We start from the raw sequence: 18,937 nt of genomic DNA, 5'->3' as shown, positions 1-18,937 counted from the left end.
CATGGAAGGCCTGCACCGGTCTCCTGGACCGACGGGCAGTGACCAGCCTGCAGAGAGGGCCGGTTCTAGGCAGCAGGGAACGCGTGTGGGACGCGGCGGGGTGTGTAGGAGCTCCCCAGGGAACCAGGGGTGGGAGAAGAGCAGGGGCCACTCCCAGGGGAGGGGGACAGAAGCATCACTCTGGTGGCCATGCATAGTTTAAATCAGGAGTCATCAACTCCAGTGTCCCAGGAGGCCAGGCAGGCAAATAAACGAGAGAAGTATTAACATTTCTAAAGAGCTTAGAATAGCGCCTGGAGCAGACTAAAGAGAAGGATGTGTCCTGCTACCGAACAGAACAGTGAGACTGGCTCGCTGATTCAGTCTCATTGTTCCTGTCTGCCTCTCCTGCCTGAACGGGAGCTCCAGGAGGGCAGGCTGTCTTCATTCAAATGTCCAGAACAGTGCCTGGCACACAGCACACGCTCAAAGCGTGGGGCCGCCTGGCAGAGCAGATGGCGTAGATAGGCGGCGCCGGGCAGCGCCAGCTGCAAACTGCTGCTGGGTTTTCTGAGTGTTTTTTAAAAGAGAAGCTGGAAATTCCCATTTTGTTGTGAAATCTCCTGATTTTTAAAATCCCGTGTGAGATAAAGTACAGCTGTAGGCTGTGGGGGGTGATTAGGGCAGAAAGCCATTATCTGCTTGGACCTCTGAAGCTGATGCAGGCCAGTGCTGGGGGAAGACGGAGGTGGGCTGGGACTACCAGCCCCAATGCCACGGGGGCAGCAAGGACGTGCTCCTGCTCGGGAATGAACCAGAGAACTGTGTAATCAGCTGCCATCATAGCACCACCAGCCCAGCCTCAGGGCCAAGACCAATAAGCCCCCTTCTCCAGTTCGGTTGTGGGGTGTGGCAGGGCCTTCATTCCTGCCGCAAGTCCTGGACGGCTCAGCCGGAAACACTGGGGGCAAACCTCCTTCTCAACTCCCTCAAATCGCTGGGGGGAGTCCCTCACCTCCTTCAGCAATGGGGGGACAACACAACTCGAATCCAATTCTGCTGTTTGGTGCAGGGTTGGTGTCCAGCAGAGGTAAGGAAAGTGACTTAAAGGGGGGAGCACGGTGCAGAAACCAAGCGGGGGAAGTGTCTCACCTCTGAGAGCAGTTTCGAGACAATTTCCAGTGGGGCTTGGTTGATGGAGTCGTCCTGCAGGGGGGACGTGAGGGCCATGTCCACCAGAGTCCGGATCTCCTTCAAGACCACTTCCCAACGGCTTGGGTTACTCAGGACTTTCTTATATTTGTAAATCTTTTTCTGGTTGGGAGAGAGAAAGAGACACAAAAAGTGTTACCGATATGCCGAGGGTGCAAGATACGAGATGATCAAAGAATCAGCTGCGTTCGGATGTGAAAGGCCCTGAGAAACTGTCAGTGTGGACCGCTCTCTCCCCCGTAAGGAAACTGACACTTGAGAAAGGAAGAGCTGTGCCCAAAGTCACAGGTGCATTTGCAGGCAGCCAGGCCTCCCGGACACTAGAAGAGTCATTTCCGATGACTTCAAAGAAGAAGGAAGCAAGTGCTCTTTCAGATCAGCTTCGGCCACACTTATCCCCCAAGTGTTCAAATGCCGTAAGAGTGGAAGCACACCTGGGTCCACATAGGGGCTTTCTTTGAGTTGGAGGCACTGTTTCTGCTCATCTTGAGCCTAAGAGGTCCCCTTGGAGAGTGGTATTCAGCTAAGAAACCAGGCAGACAGGCTTGGGGCCAGGAATTCAACCCCAGCCAGGTGGGGAAAGAGCCCAGAATGGCCCCCGGGGAACGTAAGGCGGTCCTCAGCTCACCTGCGATCAGGCTTAGGCACTGTGTCAGAAGCTGGGGAGCGACTGGGGCAGGGGCTGCTGCCTCCCTCTATTTGAGGCAGAGTTAGTTCCGCCTCTCTGACATCATGGAAACAGAAGCCCTTGGAAGGCAGAGGTCCCAGCCAGATGCTCCCTCCCGGCCCTGCGGCCGCCTGCCCCACTGCTGCCCTGGCTTGCTCGGGAGTCTCTCCTCCTAACTGGATGAACTCCTTCACTAAGTGCTCTGTTCCTTGGGGAAAACCTAATTTTAGTGTCACTGCGCCAGCAGCCAGCTGGGGTGACATGTCACCATCTCTGAGCCAAAGTCTGATTGAGGGAAGGACCAAGGAGGAGGTCAGGGCCCCTCACTGGCTTGTGAGGCTGCCGGGGTCTCCCTGACCACCTGGTTTCTGAGTTAAGAATTACAAAGTGGTCTGGGAACCCAATGCCTTAAAGGACATATTTAGGGGGGACATATTCCATATCAAACTGAGCAGTTAATGGTGCTGAGCAAGGCATCCTGGTGGAACAGGAGGCAGACTTTGGAGTCAGACAGACCTTGAGCTGCCTATGAAGTATTTCACCTCCTGAGCCTCAGCTTCCTCTTCTGTGAATTAGGCGTGAAAGCATCTCGCAGCCTCTTCCGACGAGTAACCTTTATAAATCCTGAACCCACGTGGTCCGCTCTCTGCATGGAGCTACGTTCCAAAGCACAGTCCACAGAGGACAGCTGCCAGTAACAAGAAGGGAACCTGGATACTTAACTAGTCTCCTTTGAAGAACTTTAACAGGATGAAATGAACAACCCACTGTGATACAAATCGTATCTTATTTTCTTTCTCCCGTTTGTTCACACTCCCCAATTTTTGGAGCCTTTTACTTGTTAATCATCCCCTTATCACCACCACCATCACCCACAACGTTAACTCACACCAGGGTTTATTCCCCCTCATCATCCTGGATCTTTCTCATGTAAGTCAACATAGCTAGTCTCTTCCTCCTTCTCTCCCCCTCTCCTTTCACCTCCCTACCTGCCTGTGACAGCCTCTCTCCTCATTCCACCTCTTGGTCTTACTGTTCTCTGCCCGTTCACCATCTCGCATCGAGATCTAGTGCGAGACAAGCTCTCTCAGAGGGCCAGCAGGGCAGAGGAAACAAGTGGTTAAGTGGAAGACGGCACAGTTTCCATCAGGTGGGGGAGGGGAATGACCAGAAATATTTACTTGTCCATCATTTTGGATCCTATAAGGACTGGAGGAAATGCATGACAAGTTCTGTCGGGGGTGAGTGTTTAGCGAATAGTAAATATGCTTTTGATGGGGATGATGGTGACAATGCGCATTTGCTGAACTCCACGACTTTACTGACTAGATGCCCCCAGTTCCCTAGGACTATAACCAGCGTCGGTGTTAGTTACGGTCAGCTGGAGCCTGGAGCCTCCTGGCCCCACTACAGCGAGCCAGAAGCACCAGCTTCCTGGCACTGCCAGGTCTATGCAAACACAAAGTGCCCGATATCTAACACAGTAGAGACACTTCCCAAGGCAAGGGCCCAATCCATCCCGGGAGATGAATGCTCCTTTGAGTCCTGGACACTGTGGTTTTGCTCCGTACCCAGAGAATTGCTAAATTTTTAAATGACCGTGAAATGGTCACAGAAACTCGCCATAGATTAAGCCCCAGAGAAAACCACAACGAAGCATACCCGTGTCTTACCCACAGTAGATTCTAGATTTGAATACGGTCTGAGCTTTAAGTGCCCTCTCTTCTGATCAGCTGCAAGTTATTTACTTTAGAAACAATAATGGATTCACTCTTTTTGTGAAAATGATGCATGCTCATTATAAGAAATTTAAACCATGCTGAAAAGCAAAAAGAAGAGGATAAATGAAAAAAGCCCTCAAAAATCCCACAACCTAGAAATAGCCATCATTGATTCTTGGTGAACATTGTTCCCGCCAACCCTCATTTAAACTTCGCTGAGTCCAGGCCGCCGGTGGGGGTGGGCGGCTGTGTGTCGGTCCCCACTCTCCACACACAGACATCACTGAGGCTCAGAGGCAGCGAGGCCCAGGCAAAAGGGCCCCCTGGGCGCAGCCAGTCCCTACCCAGCTTCCAATGAGCCCCTTCATGGGTGCGCCCAGCCTCGCGCTCGCCACCACAGCCCCCTCCTTAGTGCACGAGGACAACAGCTCTCTAGCAAGCACCTGAACCCCTGCTGAAGAGGTGTCCCCAGGACACTAGTCACAGAGGCTGCATTCAAACCCAGAAGGTCCCAAGGGTTGTAACACGGGCTAATGTTCAATGAGCATGTACCACGCGCCAGGCACTAAGCATCATCTCATTCCATCCTCACAGTAATCCTAGGGGCTGGGGACCTGCCATAGGCTGAGCAGCCCTGGGACAAGGACCTGAGTGCAAGTGGTTTATTTACATGCGAGGCAAGGCAGGAGACACAAGTGCAGGGTGGAAGGGAGACTGCAGAAGGCAGGAAGAGAAGGTAGTCAGCTAGCGACATCACCAAGCATTATGATGGTAACGGGCAATGTCATCCACCGTGGGAAGTCTAGGAGACACTGCGGGCCATGCCCTAGAGTTGACCCACCCATGGAGCAAGGACGCTGCGACATTTATCCACAAACTTCCTCGACACTCTGTACTTCTGGCTGCCCCAGGCCCAGGCCAGAGTGCTCCCAGAGCCAGAAAAAACCAGAGTGGTGCATGTTCACAGCAAGCAGCCTTCAGAGCACAGTGATGCTGAGAGGGCAAGGTGCCTGCAGCTTCTACTATGAGACTCTAGCATCCTATTCACACATCAGACTATCTGCTGGAGAGGTGACATGACTTTGCCCAAGGTCACGCAGCTAGAAAGGGATCAACCAAGAGTCAAAATCAGCTCTGGGCAATTCCAAAGGTCTCCCTCTTTCTATCACATTGGTCAGGGCCAGCACAGATGGTGGAGAGGAGGGTCAGATTCGCCAAGAGACACTGAGGAAGGGCTCAGGAATGCTGGGTGGCATGGGATGAGGCCAGGACAAGTCCACAAGGCTCTGAGAGCCAGGGGCCAGGTGACCAACGAGTGGGGGAGCCGTGGGAGGATCTGCAGGAGAGGCTGATGGGAGCAGCAGGTGGACAGTGCGGGTGTGACATAGTGGCCTTGGGGTGTGGGCCTCTGGTTCCCAGAAGAGGCTGTGAGCCCTGGGGCAGGGCAGCCACAGGGCAGAAGGAGGCCTGTCCGGGACCACAGGGACCCAGTCACTTGCCTTGGGTGACAAATTAGCAGGTTCCATCCCAGGAATTGCGATGAGCTCATCTGGCGATGAGTCACAGCGAGGCTGGGACGGGACGTCTCTGGAACCCTGACTCCCAGGCCCCCGGGCTTTGCAGTGTGGTCCTCCCACTAAGCCCACCTCACCAGGGTGACCTCATGTGTGTCCAGCAGGGAGGGGTTGCTGGATTCCTTTGACAGGGGCCTTAGAACTCTCTCCCTGCTTGTTTTTGTGTAAGGAAGCCAAGAGTGGTCTTATGTTTTTTTAATGGTTGTGAAGAGAAAAAACAAAGAATGTGCCAGAAATCGAATGTGATCCTTTTAAGGCCCAAATATTTGCTATCTGGCTCTTTAGAGAAAAAGTTCGCCAACACCTGGCTGAAAAGGTCAAACCCCAGCCTAGAAGTAAGTGTGTAGAAAGCTGAGCAACATCATGGGCCCTCGGGAAAACGCAGGTTCAAACCACAAAGAGCCACCACTTCACACACCCCAGGCTCCCTAACCAAAAAGACAGACGATAGCAAGTGCTGGCGAGGATGTGGAGAGACCGGGATCCTGGTACACTGCTGGTGGGAATGGAAATTAGCACAGCACCACGGGGAAACGGTGTGACAGTTTCTCAAAATGTTAAACATAAATTTACCATACGACCCAGCAGTTCTGTTCATAGAAATCTACTCAAGAGAAACAAAGCCAGACTCTACATAAAGACATGTGCCCGAATGTCCACAGCAGCATTACTCAGAAGAGCCCCAAACTGCAAACAACTCAAGTGTCCATCAACTGATGATGGATAAGTGTGTATCTTGACAATGGAATAGTATTTGGCAGTAAAAAGGATGGAACTACTCACGCCTGCCACAATATGCATGAGCCTCACAATCATTATGCTAAATGAAAGAAGCCAGATGCGAAAGAGATACTGTATGATTCCTTTGATATGAACTGTCTAGAAAAGGCAAATTTCCAAAGACAAACAGTGGAACAGTCATTGCCTGGGGCTTGGGGCTGGCAACAGGGAAGAGACTGCAAACAGACATGAGGGCATCTTTTAGGATGACGGAAATATGCTAAAACTAGATGGAGTGACGGTTGTACAACTCGATAAGTTTACTAAAATCATTGAATCATACACTTAGAATAGGTGAATTTTATGGTACGGAAATTACATCTCAATTAAGGTATTTTTTTAAAAATCCCAACCTAGGCAGGCAGAGGAGGACATCAGACAAAGCCAGTGGCAGTATGGCTTAGTGGTTAAGAGTGCACGTTTTGTAATCAGCAGATTTCGGTTAAAATCTAAGCTCTACTTCATCCACCCATATCCCCATCTCTCCATCCATCCATCCATCCATCCACCCATTCATCCATCCATCCATTCACTTATCCATCTACCCATCCACTAATCCATCTGTCCGTCACCCATCCATCCATCATCCATCCAGTCACTGAACAAAAATTACTGGGAACCATCTACTATAATGTACCAAGCACTGCGTTAAGTACTAAGGACACCCGGGTGAGCAAAGCAGATGGCCCCTGTGCTGGTGAAACTCACAGTCTATTACTCGCTCCCTAGTTTCCTCGTCTGCACTGTGGGATGAGAATAACTACTGTCAAAGCCTTGCCGTGGCTGTTCCACGAGATAACAGATAGAAAACACTTAGCCCCGTTCCTGGCTACACAGCAGCTCTCGTTCTTATCACCTACCAAGTGCTGGGAGTGAGGGGTTCAGAGCAGGCAGGACTTAGGAGGGCTCCCAGGATCCGTGACTAAGCCCCACCAGCTCCCGAAATGACAAAGCCAGTAGGAAAAGGCTCCTGCCTCCTGTGCGGGAAAGCCAGTCACTCCATTGCGGTCCTCGCCCTCTGCTTGTCAGGGAGGGATGTTACCTGGGCAACATCCGCCATCTCTCCGGCAACTGCTCCCACAGCAGAGGCAACCACAGACGCCCGGGTTCTCCGCCCTGGGAAAGCGGAGCCTGTCGGCTCTTCCACAGGAGACGAGCTGTCGCCGGGAAAGTGCCCCTCACCAGGAGAGGCGTGACTCAGAATGTGCCGGAAGCACGCCTCCTGGTGATGGGCTGTTGCTCTGTCTGCTCTCTTGCCGCAGCCTCTGAGGCTCAGACTCACACAAGCACGCATGCTCCCCACCACCTGTCATTAAAGGAAAGGCTGCCCAAGAGCTCCAGGAGCCATCAAGAAAAACGAGTCAGGGAGGAACCAGACTGGCTCTTAAAACTTCTCTTCAGTGGGTGTCCCAAAGCTGTGCTGGCCCATATGTAAGCAACCAGCCCCAAGTGCCTACTTATGCTTAACTTAATTAAAATGAAATACAACTTGGGGCCGGCCCCGTGGCCGAGTGGTTAAGTTTGCATGCTCTGCTTTGGCGGTCCGGGGTTTGCTGATTCGGATCCTGGGCGCAGGATCATCAGGCGCCACTCATCAAGACATGCTGTGGCAGGCGTCCCACATGGAAAAACTAGAATGACTTACAACAAGGATACACAGCTATGTACTGGGGCTTTGGGAAGAAAAACAAAAAAAGAGGAAGATTGGCAACAGATGTAAGCTCAGGGCCAATCTTCCTCCCCCCCAAAAAAAAGGAAAAAGAAAAAGAAATACAACTAAAAATTCAGTGCGTTGGTCCCACTAGCGACATTTCAGTTGCTCCTCAACAGCCACACGTGGCTAGTGGCTGCTGTACTGGACAATGCAGATAGAGAACATTTTCATCACTCCAGGAAGTTCTTTGGGCAATGCTGTCCTAAAGTCTTGGAGTCCCCTCTGTCACCATGCTCCCAGAGGACAAGGAATGTGCTCATTGCTTCCGCCCATCACTCAGACAATGCTCACATGCTGGGGCCAGTATGTGAGCGGTACCCTGCCTACCTGCCCAGCTCCTCCAACTTTCCCTCCAAGGCGTACAGGGTGGTGTCTCCGAATGTCCCTTGCATGCCCAGGGACAATGACCAGCTGGGTGACTTTTCTGGCTTCCCTGATTCCTAGACAGGGGGCCTATGACCTCCTCATTACTTCCAGACGTGCTGTGGCTGTGGATGCGGGTCTGCCAGCTGACTTGCCATCCCTGCCAAGCCAGTGTGCTTCTGGGGGCTCCGACACTGGGGTGGGGGGAATTTTTGGTCTTCTCTTTGGTCCTCCAAAATGGCTTTTCTTCAATCCTTTTCGCATCAAGCACCATCACTTTGCCTTCAGACACAACCCAGGCCTGTGATCGGCTCATGTGTGTCAGCCCCAAACCGCCCATTCAGCCCTCGAGTCTTGATCATTAACCTAAGACCAGCTCATAACCTCTCAGCCCCTCTTGTGGACTCTGTACAGAGACCCAACTTAGCCAATACAATTCCCCAACCGTTACTGCTGGTCCAATTAATCAACGGATGGCTTAACCAATGAATACCCTCCAGGGACTCAGGCTTTTCAAGGTGGGTGTAGGGACACCTATTCTGAGTGGAGCATTGACTCTGTGGAGGAGCTGGGAGTGGAGGAAATGACGCAAAATGAGACCCAAGCCCAGCCCTGGCACTTCCCTGTCGGCTAGAGGGTAAGGTTGGCTCAACTCACTCTAACAAAGCCACTAATTATAGTAATACTGGCTACCACTTATCCACTGCTTCCTGTGTTCCAGAACAACCACCCAGCATAATGGGTTGTGACAAGTGCATAAGGGCATAATTGTTACCACGTTTGGAGGGTTCTCCATAGGTCAGCCCCTGTGCTGTAAAAGCTCTTTGTATAAAATAACTTCTTTTAATCTTCACAACCACTCAGCGAGGTGAGTGGTAATTAGCCCCATTATACAGATGAGAAAATCGAGGCCGAGAGCGGTTAAGTCACGCGGCTAGTTAAGAGCCAGAGCTGGACGTGGGACCCAGGTCTAGTTTTGGATCCTGAGCGCCCGATCGTCATGCAGCTCTACTCTGAGAGGCACACCGGAGTGCTTTCTTGGCCTCCATCAATGCTGCTGCCTCCTGCTGAAACGAACGAGACGTACTTTAAATTGGAGGGTTGAGCCTCGCCTCCCTGGCTGCCCATGGCAGTTCCAGACTGGCCACAGCTGGGCGTCCAGCTGACATCTGCCTGGAAAGCCGAGTCCTGGGGAGACGGGCAATTTGTTTGCAAGAGGGGAAAGAGCCTGGGCACTCAGCCCGCTAAGTGCCCACCGGAGGCAGTCTCCCCACGGTCATTACCGAATCCAAGGAAACAGCAGGAACTTGGGTGCAGTGTCCTGCTCATCGTCTCTGGGGCATCAACTGGTTGCCTGGGCAACCAGTCATCTGGCTGGTGAGGAGATGAACAGACCGTGGTGCCAGGCTCCCAGCTGGGTACCACGTCCTACATGGTACTTAGGGCCTGCTTGCACCTTTGGCAAAATCCAATCACCATACACATCCATCTGACAGCTTTAAAAAATTCTATGTGGTCGTTTTCCTCTCTGAGCTCTGGGCCCCTTGTGGGCAGGGATCACACCTCGTTGCTTCTTCAGTGTGGTGAGTGGAACCACTTAGGGTGCATGGAAGGTGCTCTCAGTGTTTGTAAAAGGGAGGAGAACAAAAATCAGAAATAATGGCTATGGCATATGAAGTGCTTCTGCTGTGCCGGGCACTGCACCGAGGCCTTGAACCCTCCCAGCGCTCCTCCAACGCTGCTGTCGGGGGAACCACCTAGGGGGGGTCTTGTTAAAAGGTGGATGCCAACTCTGTAGAGCCAGGCGGAGCCTAGGAATCTGCACTTTTAAGGAGCCTCCCGGGAAGACTGATGCTCCTCAGCCCTAAACGGAGGGCCTCGCTTACTCCTCCCTTCCTCCCAGAGGAAGCAGACACGCTTATGCTGTGCCCATGAGACCCAGAAGAAGGGATTAATACATTGTCTGAGGTCACAGAGCTGGTGCTGCATCCTCCAAAATGCTATGTCCTAGTCCTGATCCCTGGTATCGGTGAACGTGACCTTATTGGGAAACAGGTCTTTGCAGATGCAATCAAGTTAAGGTGAGGTCGTGCTGGGCTAAGGAGGGCCCTGGATCTAACTGCTGCTGTTCCTACAAAAAGGCCATGTGAAGACACATACACACACATACACACACGGGAGAGAAGGCCATGGGAAGATGGAGATTGGAGTGGTGTGTCTACAAGCTAAGGAATCCCAAGGACTGCAGCAGCCGCCAGAAGCCGGAAGAGGCAAGGAAAAGAACCTCTCTTCGAGTTTCTGGAGGGAGCATGGCCCTGCCGACACCTTCATTTTGGACTTCTGGCCCCAGAACTGTGAGAGAATAAGTTTCTGCTGTTTTGAGGCCCCGGTTTGTGGTGCTCTGTTACAGCAGCCCCAGGACTCTCACACAGCTGCTAAGCAGCAAAACAAGGACGGACACCGGGAAGCCTGGCTCCCATTGCCCCGTTGTTCTGCTTCAGCCATTAGAGTCGACCCTTCCAACGCTTTTACTTTATGAAGGTGGCAGCTGGGGCCCCTTGGGACTGTGGATGGGAGGGCATTAGCACCCAGGCCCCCTTGCTCTCCGCAGACTCTCCCAGCTTATCCTTGGATTTGAATTTGCTGAGTTTTCTCTCCCTGGGGAGACCTGAGCCCCCTTCTCTTTCTTGCTCCCTCAGGGGGAGGAAATGCTGGCATCCACTCTCCATGCCTGTCCACAGCCTATGACCTGAGTGCATAAGCCCTGGTCTTGTGCTGCGTCGGGAAAGGCTGGGCGGGGATGCCTGCACAACCTGGGCACCTGCACCATCAGTGATGTGGGGAGGAGCAAGTGACATCCAGGGAAGCTGCAGGGGACCTCCCAGGAGAGTCAGGCAGAATGTCAGCGCAGGGCTGGCTTAGGATCCTCAACCAAGAGGAGTCCTGAGGTGGACTCCAGCGCAGAGCAAGCAGAGCTCCCTGTCCTCTTGTGAGGGTCACACATCAGCCAACAGCAACCCCATCACGCCAGCTGACAGCCCAGATGGCTGGGCTCTGAGCTAAGCACTCATCCTGAAAGCTGTTTCAGGGTTCTCAAGGCTGGCTGTGCATCGGAACCACTTGGGGGGCTTAACAGCATACCAATCACAGACTCTACCCCAGGCCAACCTCATCACAACAGCCAAAAGGTCAAGTAACTCAAGTGTCCACCAATGGATGAATGGATAAACAGATGTGGTGTACCCACACAATGGAGTATCACTCAGCCATGAAAAGGAAGGAAATTCTGACATGTGCCATAGCATGGATGAGCCTTGAGGACCCTATGCTAAGTGAAATAAGCCAGTCACAAAAGACAAATACTGTAGGATTCCACTTATATGAGGGGCCTAGCGTAGTCAGGTTCATAGAGACAGAAAGCAGAATGGTGGTGGCTGGGGCCGGGGAAGGGGAATGGGGAGGTAGTGCTGAATGGGGACAGAGTTTCAGTTTGGGAAGGTGAAAAAGTTCTGGAGACGGACAGTGGTGGCGGCTGCAGGACAACGTGAGTGCAGTTAACGCTATAGAACTGTACACTCAAAAATGGTTAAAACGGTAAGTTTCATGTTATGCATATTTCATCACGTTAAGAAAACAGTATATTTAAAATCCCCCGGTGATTTGAGTGGGCGGCCAGGGGTCAGCACTGCTGGTCCAGTCCAAGAGGGCAGGTTTGAACCCCGCTGCACAGACGAGGAGACCTTAACGCAGAGCGAAACAGGAACCCACTCCAGGTCACAGCTGGCTGTTGGAACCAGGACTCTCTCTCAGGGTCGCGTCACTGTCCCGAGTCCCGCTCAATGAAGAGACCACGAGCTGCACACAGGGACAGTCGCAGACCTGCTCCCAGCATTCTGCATGTGGCCCTGACCCCAGCGAGGCCAGGTCTCCCGGCAGCCCCCTGCCATGAAATACCACCAGCCGTGCCCAAGGTGGGCTGCACGTGCCTTCCAGCGTGGCAGCCGCGCTCTAGGGAGCCCCGTGCTTGGCACACTCAAATCTACGCCCTCACCACCCGGGCTCACCTGCCTCCCCCTGCAACCTGGCAACTCCTGGGAACTCAGAGGCTCAGGCCAGGCCCTGTTCTGGCCCTCAGGGGTGTGTAGGATAGTAAACTGAGAGGGGGCACATCCACATTCGGATTTCTGTTCTGCTAGTTACAGCTGTGTGACCTCTGGCAAACTGTATTGCCTCTCTGAACCTTAGCTCCCTCATCTGTAAAATGGGGATGACAGTAGCCCCGGCCTCTTGCAGCTGTTGATAAGATGAAATGTGATATTTCATGCAAATGCCCCACACTTTCTAGGTCTTAATAAATGGTAGCCATTGAATTTATTTAATAGGACATTGATTAAAATAGTTAATATTTGAGAAAAAAATAAGGGCAACTAGAAACTCCCTAAATGACTATCAATAGAGAAATACTTAAACCGTGGTCCATGTGCACAGTGTAATTAATACTAGACAGCAGTAAAAAGAATGAAGAAGAGGGCCGGCCCAGTGGCACAGCAGTTAAGTGTGCACGTTCCGCTTCTCAGTGGCCCGGGGTTCACCGGTTTGGATCCTAGGTGCGGACAGGGCACTGCTTGGTACGCCATGCTGTGGTAGGCGTCCCCCATATACAGTAGAGGAAGATGGGTACGAATGTTAGCTCAGGGCCAGTCTTCCTCAGCAAAAAGAGGAGGACTGGCAGTAGTTAGCTCAGGGCTAATCTTCCTCGGGGGAAAAAAAAACAAAAGAATGAAGAAGACAAAAAGATCTGCCATGGATTCTATCTCCACCGTACATTAAGCATAGACATAAACACACACACACGTGTACATATATATTTACACGCCCATCCTGCACATATATGGATCTAACACAGGGGGGTGGGGGGAGGCGAGGACATGAGTCAGGCTGATGACAGCTGTCTTCCCTGGAGAGGGAAGTGGCTTGAGGGAGGACCAAGGGGGGCGGGGGGGGGCCAAGGAGGACCTTCTGCTTTATCTGTAATGTTTCAAACTGTCACAGGAAGCCATATCAATGCAACGTACATTTAATTAAAAAGAAATAAAGAAAAAAATCCCCAAAGATTTTAGAAATTGGGGATCATGGAGTGGTACTGTCCCTTCCACAGAATTCTCAAACTGGTCAGAATCCCACATTCTTAGAGCTGGAAAGTATGTGAGATCCTTTTTTTTTTTGTCTCTTCAGTGTTGTAGTAGATTACCTAGGTTTTTTTGTTTGTTTGTTTTTTGGCGAGGAAGATTGGCCCTGAGCTAACATCTGCGGCAGCTTTCCTCTATTTTGTATGCGGGGTCCCACCACAGCGTGGCTTGATGAGCGGTGCTAGGTCTGCGCCCGGGATCTGAACCAGCGAACCCCAGGCTGCTGAAGGGGAGCGCGCGAACTTAACCACTATGACACTGGGCTGGCCCATAGATTACCTCGTTTTTGAAATAACACACGTCCACTGAAGAACTAGAATGGTACAGAACAGCGTTTGGGAAGAGAGCAAAGCGCACAGACTCCCACCGTGTGGGCTCACTGACTGCACATCTGCATGCCGGTGACCATCATTTCAGGGATTCTGTTTCCGCATGCACGCACACGCACACCCCAGTACAAAAGTGCACATAAATTTAGCCCATATCACACATTCTGGCTTTTTTTTGGCCTCATCTCTGCCCCCCGTCCGACCTCCCCACCCCCATACCCCCAAATCTATATAAACATCACAACGTACATCAGGAATCAGCAAACATTTCTGCAAAGGGCCAGATAATAAGTATTCCAGGCTTTTCCAGCTACACTCGGCTGTTGTGGTGTGAATGGGTGCGGCTGTGTTACCCCCAAGCCCCCTTATTTATAAATGGAGGCGGGCGGCGGGCCACACAGTTCACTGACCCCTGGCACTCATCAGCTCAGATCTTTCTCCACAGCCACATACAATCGAATGCAGGTGGAGAGAGAGACTTTTTTGGTCCTCAGTTTTTGTCGTTTTGTCCCTCCTTTTGTTCTGCACAAAGGGCATCCCATTATACACCGTCTCTGCATCTTGCTTTTTCTCTCCTGACACCTGGTGGAAGTCAGTCCAGATCAATTGCTATAGGTTTTCCCACACTGTGTGTTTTTGTAAGCCACCTCAAACATCCCTGGGCAAAGGGAGCATAAACATTTAGAAAATTAAAATGAAGAAAACACAAGTCCTCCCGCCTGCCCTCAGGCCTCTGTGCAAACCCTCTCGATGGTCTACCCGGCAGTGGTCATCAGCTGCTGTGACCGCCAGACCTCAGTGACCGTAGCTTCCCTCCTTGCCAGGCAGCTGGTCCCTTACCAGGCTGCTGTGTGTCAGAGAGCTCTTCCTCAGGGGCCCCTGACTCCCCTGAGGTAGCCCCCTGGGTCCGGCGCCCACCTCCGGGGTCCCCAAAAACACAGTCCCCTCGTCCTCCCCAGCCTTTCAAACACCAGAGATTGCCAGAGATTGTCCTGCCTCTCCTTTGTTATAAATGCGACAGCCCTTTACACCCCAGGCGTGAGTGAGACGCCACCTTTAAAACATCCTGTGTAAGAAGATCCTATTATTTCTCAACAACGAACTTTTCCAATGACATCACCAGTGCCGGGAGCCCCTGTGCAGAACCTGAACCGAATACTAAAGACTGTGGTGGGGACCTCTCACTAATCATTAATAGGAGATGCCATTTTCTCAGGAAACACCTCTGACATTAATCAGCAACCCACCAAATACATTTAAAAATGCAAATACTGTACCAGAGGCTGCTCTTCCTCTGCCACGAGGGAGGGGCCGGCCCCTAGTGAGTCTGGCTCCCTTGAAATGCAGAGGACAGCATCGGGCTGCTTCCTTTCGCCCTGATAAAGGGAAACCTCTATCCCAAATAAGGACATCCCCTGTTGGGCCTCAAGACAGTAGCATCTCAAGGCGGGTGGGGGGTGGGGGTGGGGGTGGGGCCTCCGCTGTTTGTTTGAGAACTTTATCGAGCGCCAGCAGTGCTTCGAAGGGCATCCAGCTTTCATCTGTTTGGGAAGCCTCCTTTCCTCGTCGTCGGGCTGTCTCCTCTGGGCTGGAGCCTCGCTGCTTGCTCCTTCGACAGAGGGCCTTAGCTTACGAGCACCCTGGAAAAGGATCCAGTCCCCTAGGGGATTAATTTACGGTTGATCTCCAGCGTGTGTGCCCAGGCAGCTAAGGATGGCACGCTTGAATCTAGAGGAAGGGGGACACCTGCCTCCCTGGGTAGGTGGTCCGGTAGAAAGGCAGGCATTACAAGGGGGCGAGGAAGACCCCTCAGACAGGCAGGCCGAGAACTCGGCTCGCCCAGGGGAAGTCCGAAATGGAGCCCAGGAGTCGGATTTCCAGGGTTTTCATTGTGGGGACGTCTCAGTTCCCTGAACAAAGGGAGGAGACGCTGGCAGAGTAAAACCAAAAGCTACGGATATGTTCAGCCATTTATCCCTGACCTCAGGCCAAGAGGGACCCAGCCATAGGGCCTAAGGGACACAGGAGGCTCAGGCCTTGGTCTGAATTCTGGCTTGGACCCACAGAAAGTTATTTACTCTGAAAGCTGTTCTCGTCTGTAAGTGGGGATATAATCCCCAGGTCCCAGGGACACTGCATGGCCTAAACAGGATGACACAGATGAAGTGGATGGAAAATAGGAGGTGCTCAATAAATGCCTGCTGCTCCTTCCCCTTCTTCAAGCTACTGCAGTGGCTCCCGAACTGTGGTGTGTGTCACCGTCACCTGGGTGGGGGGTGGGGGGGGTGGAAAACGTGGCTTGCTGCACTCTCCTCCCCCACCTTTGAGTTTATGAGACTGATTTGCATTTCTACCAGGTTCCCAGGCCAAGCAAATGCTGTTGGTCTGGGAACCTCAGTTTGAGAACCGCTGAGTGATTGGTTCAAAACCCCCGTGTTTCCCGTTGTGGGGAGGCCTGGAGGAGGTAAGGACCATCCTTGATGGAAAGATCAATGCAGACGGTGACAAAGCCTTCAAGAGCCAACAGACACCAATGGGCTGCTCGAGTCCGCCATCTTTGGTCGATGTTGAGTTGGGCCCTGACCTCCTGGGTGTGCTTTTCAGGGTCCGCCCACTCCTGACATCTGCTCCAGCCCAGAGGTCGGATTCGGCCCACTCTCTCCAAGGGTCTTGGCACAGCATCGGGCTGGCCCCGGGGTTTTTCCCATCCCCACCTGGCAGCAGACCCCGTTGGCCTCCTGTCGCCACAGTCAGTAGGCTCCATCAGGGTGGCTTCAGGTCCCTTGAAAGGGGCTCTCCGTCCATTTTAGGGCTTTCTGCAAAACTGTCTATTGGTTCTAAGGAAGCACTAGGGTCCTCTGGGGAGCAGGGCACAGGTGACGGCCACTAGGGCCACAGTGGTTTGCCTTGTCTCCTGGTCAATTAGCTGCTCTCCCAAACACCTTTCCATCCGGGGAGTTGAGCTGGCTGCCCGTTGGGTATCGATCACCAGGTGAGGTGAGGACCTAATTCCTCTGTGGGGACAGGCGCTGCTCTTTTCGGAGTCTCTGTTTGGCCTCGTCTCCGAGCCAACAGCAGGCAGCAGCCTTGGAGGTGAACACAGAATGGCAAGTCCCCTCCCCTCTGGGGCTGGACCACCCACCGTGGCCCCACCCGAGTGCTGACCAGCCTCCCCTTCTCAGGGGGCTCGCTGCCTACCACCCAGCTGTGAAAGGGGCCTGCTGCGGACTCCCGGGGAACAAAAGGAGAACAAACAACCTGCTGGTCAAGACAGTGCCTCACATTCACGCTTTAGGGACTTCTTTAGAGGGAGAGAAGGAGAGAGAAAAAAAATTCTGCCTTAAAGGGCAGAAAACGAGTTCACCCACAAACCGTGTACGTGAAAAAACTTCCTTGTATGGTTCAGTGACTCATCAGCCCTCATCAAAGCTTGCGTAGGACGACACACTGAAGCTCTGGTCCCCCTTCCTTGTCTGGGAAAAGGAAACAACCCACAAATACACTTCTTTCTTGGCCGTCTGCAGAGCCGGCTGTCGTGCGCCATTCCTGAGGCCCGGGGAACACTTCCATGCAGGAGTGGGTGGGGGTGTCCTGGATGTCCCCAAAGGCCAAGGGTGGCCCTCCGGGGGGCGGGGATAGGGCTGGGGAAGTCCTGGTTGGGGCAGGAGGGAGTAGGTGGAAACCTGGGGTCTCAGGGACATGGTACAAACCCAGCTCCTCCTCTTCCTGCTCTGTGGCCAGGGGCTGGTCACTCCACCCGGGCCCCCGGGGTTCCAGGTTCTTGATCTTTCCAGTGGGGATGGTCAGAGGGGTCCGAAGGGGTAAAGACTAGGTAACAAAGCGCCTCTCGCTGCCTCTGGCCTGTTGACGGCAGCTGCTCGCCAAATGCTTGTCCTTTCTCATAGAAACTCAGTTTCCCCATCCGGACAGCAGTGTTTTACTGGAAGAGGTAAAGCCTCACCGTGTCTGAATGGACTACTACAAAACCGTAAAAGGGAGTGACATAGATCTGCAGGTGCTGCTGTGGAGAGCCGGCCAGGGTACGTGATTAAAGGATCAAGGAACACGGGACACAGTGCGGATAATAAAACCTGCGTGGTGTTTAGAAAGGAATATTCGTAAAAACCTTCCAAAAGGCCCCAGGAGATGCGAACAGGCCACCTTTGGGAAAATGCACTGGGGGACGAGGAGACTGCGTTTTATACCTTTCTCTACTTTCCAGAATCACCATGGATAAGCAAACTTCCACTTGCCTTCAATGTTGACAGCATATCTGGGGGAGTGAGGGATTGACTGGAAAGTGGGCACGAGGGGATTTCCTGGGGTGATGGGAATTTGGGGGGTGGTTATTCAGGTGAATACCACCGCCAAAACTCACGACCCCCAACAGTTATGCATTTCACTATGTATAAATTACAGCTCAATTTTTTTAAATTAAAAAATGTTAACAGAGGTTTATGGAAAGCGGGAATTTTTTTTTGTCCTTTTTAGTACTAAAAGAAAACCTTAATTAATGCGATTTTTAAACGTCCTGCACCTCAGGACTCTCGTACACGGCTCGGGGTGGACACCCTGGCAGGAACACGGTGGGAAACCGCCGCACAGCGTCCAGTGAAGGGGCCCGTCTGCCTGGCCCGCGGCCTGATCTCCACAGAATGAGGACACGCTTCACTGGACGTGTCAGTAACGGTTCTGTTCCAATAGTCCCGACCTGCAAAGGCCTCTCCATAACAGAATGCCCACACTACTAGGGTGTCCACTCAACACAGCTCCAGCCGGCACAGCAAGTGAACACATCATCGCTACACAAAACAGCACAGATTAGCCTCATAAACACGATTTTGAGCCAAGGAGCCAGGCACAAAAGAGTTCAGCCTGTGCGACTCCATTTCTACAAAGTTTGGATACGTGCGAAATTCATCACTGCGGGTGCTGCTGGAAGGCAGGACGGTGGTTCCCCAGGGGGGCGGGGGCGGGGGTGTGTGGTGGCTGCAGGGGCTGAGGGGACTCTGGGAGGCGTTTCTTGGTCTGGGTGCTGGTTACACGGATCGATTCTCTGAGAATCGGTGAGAATCCATCCAGCAGGACTCTTGGTCTGTGTACTTTTCTCTATATACCTTATCCTTTCATGAAAAGTTTATTTAAAAACCAGACCAAAACGTCCCAGGTCTACTCCAAAGACAGTCCTGGCTGGGGAGAGGGGAGACCACGGCTAGGGCCTGACGCCCGCCCGGCCTTCTCTGCCTCGGTGGACTCAGACACAGGGCTGTGCCACCCATGCCTCCACCCTCTCTGGGTCCACAGTGGTGCCACCTCCACCAGAAGCAGGAGGCTGGGCTCGGAGATGCACCACTCCGGATTCAAATCCTAGCTCTGCCTGGCTCCAGCTGTGCAGGAGCTTGTCCTCGG

General features: G+C 52.7%; 1 protein-coding gene across 2 annotated transcripts in view; it reads right to left on the bottom strand.

Annotated features, from left to right (window-relative positions):
- Nucleotides 1–18,937, bottom strand: part of CMIP (c-Maf inducing protein) — a 239,991-nt gene that overhangs the window by 53,099 nt on the left and 167,955 nt on the right. For both annotated transcript variants that reach the window (XM_044761603.2, XM_070500721.1), the window contains exon 4: nt 1,132–1,293. In XM_044761603.2, coding sequence (XP_044617538.1) covers nt 1,132–1,293 — 162 coding nt within the window. The remainder of the gene's footprint in view (nt 1–1,131; nt 1,294–18,937) is intronic.

Source organism: Equus asinus, chromosome 28 (genome assembly GCF_041296235.1).
Source record: "Equus asinus isolate D_3611 breed Donkey chromosome 28, EquAss-T2T_v2, whole genome shotgun sequence".
Taxonomy (NCBI): domain Eukaryota; kingdom Metazoa; phylum Chordata; class Mammalia; order Perissodactyla; family Equidae; genus Equus; species Equus asinus.
The sequence above is the reverse complement of the archived record's forward strand: the minus strand, read 5'-3'. Positions and strand labels throughout refer to the sequence as shown.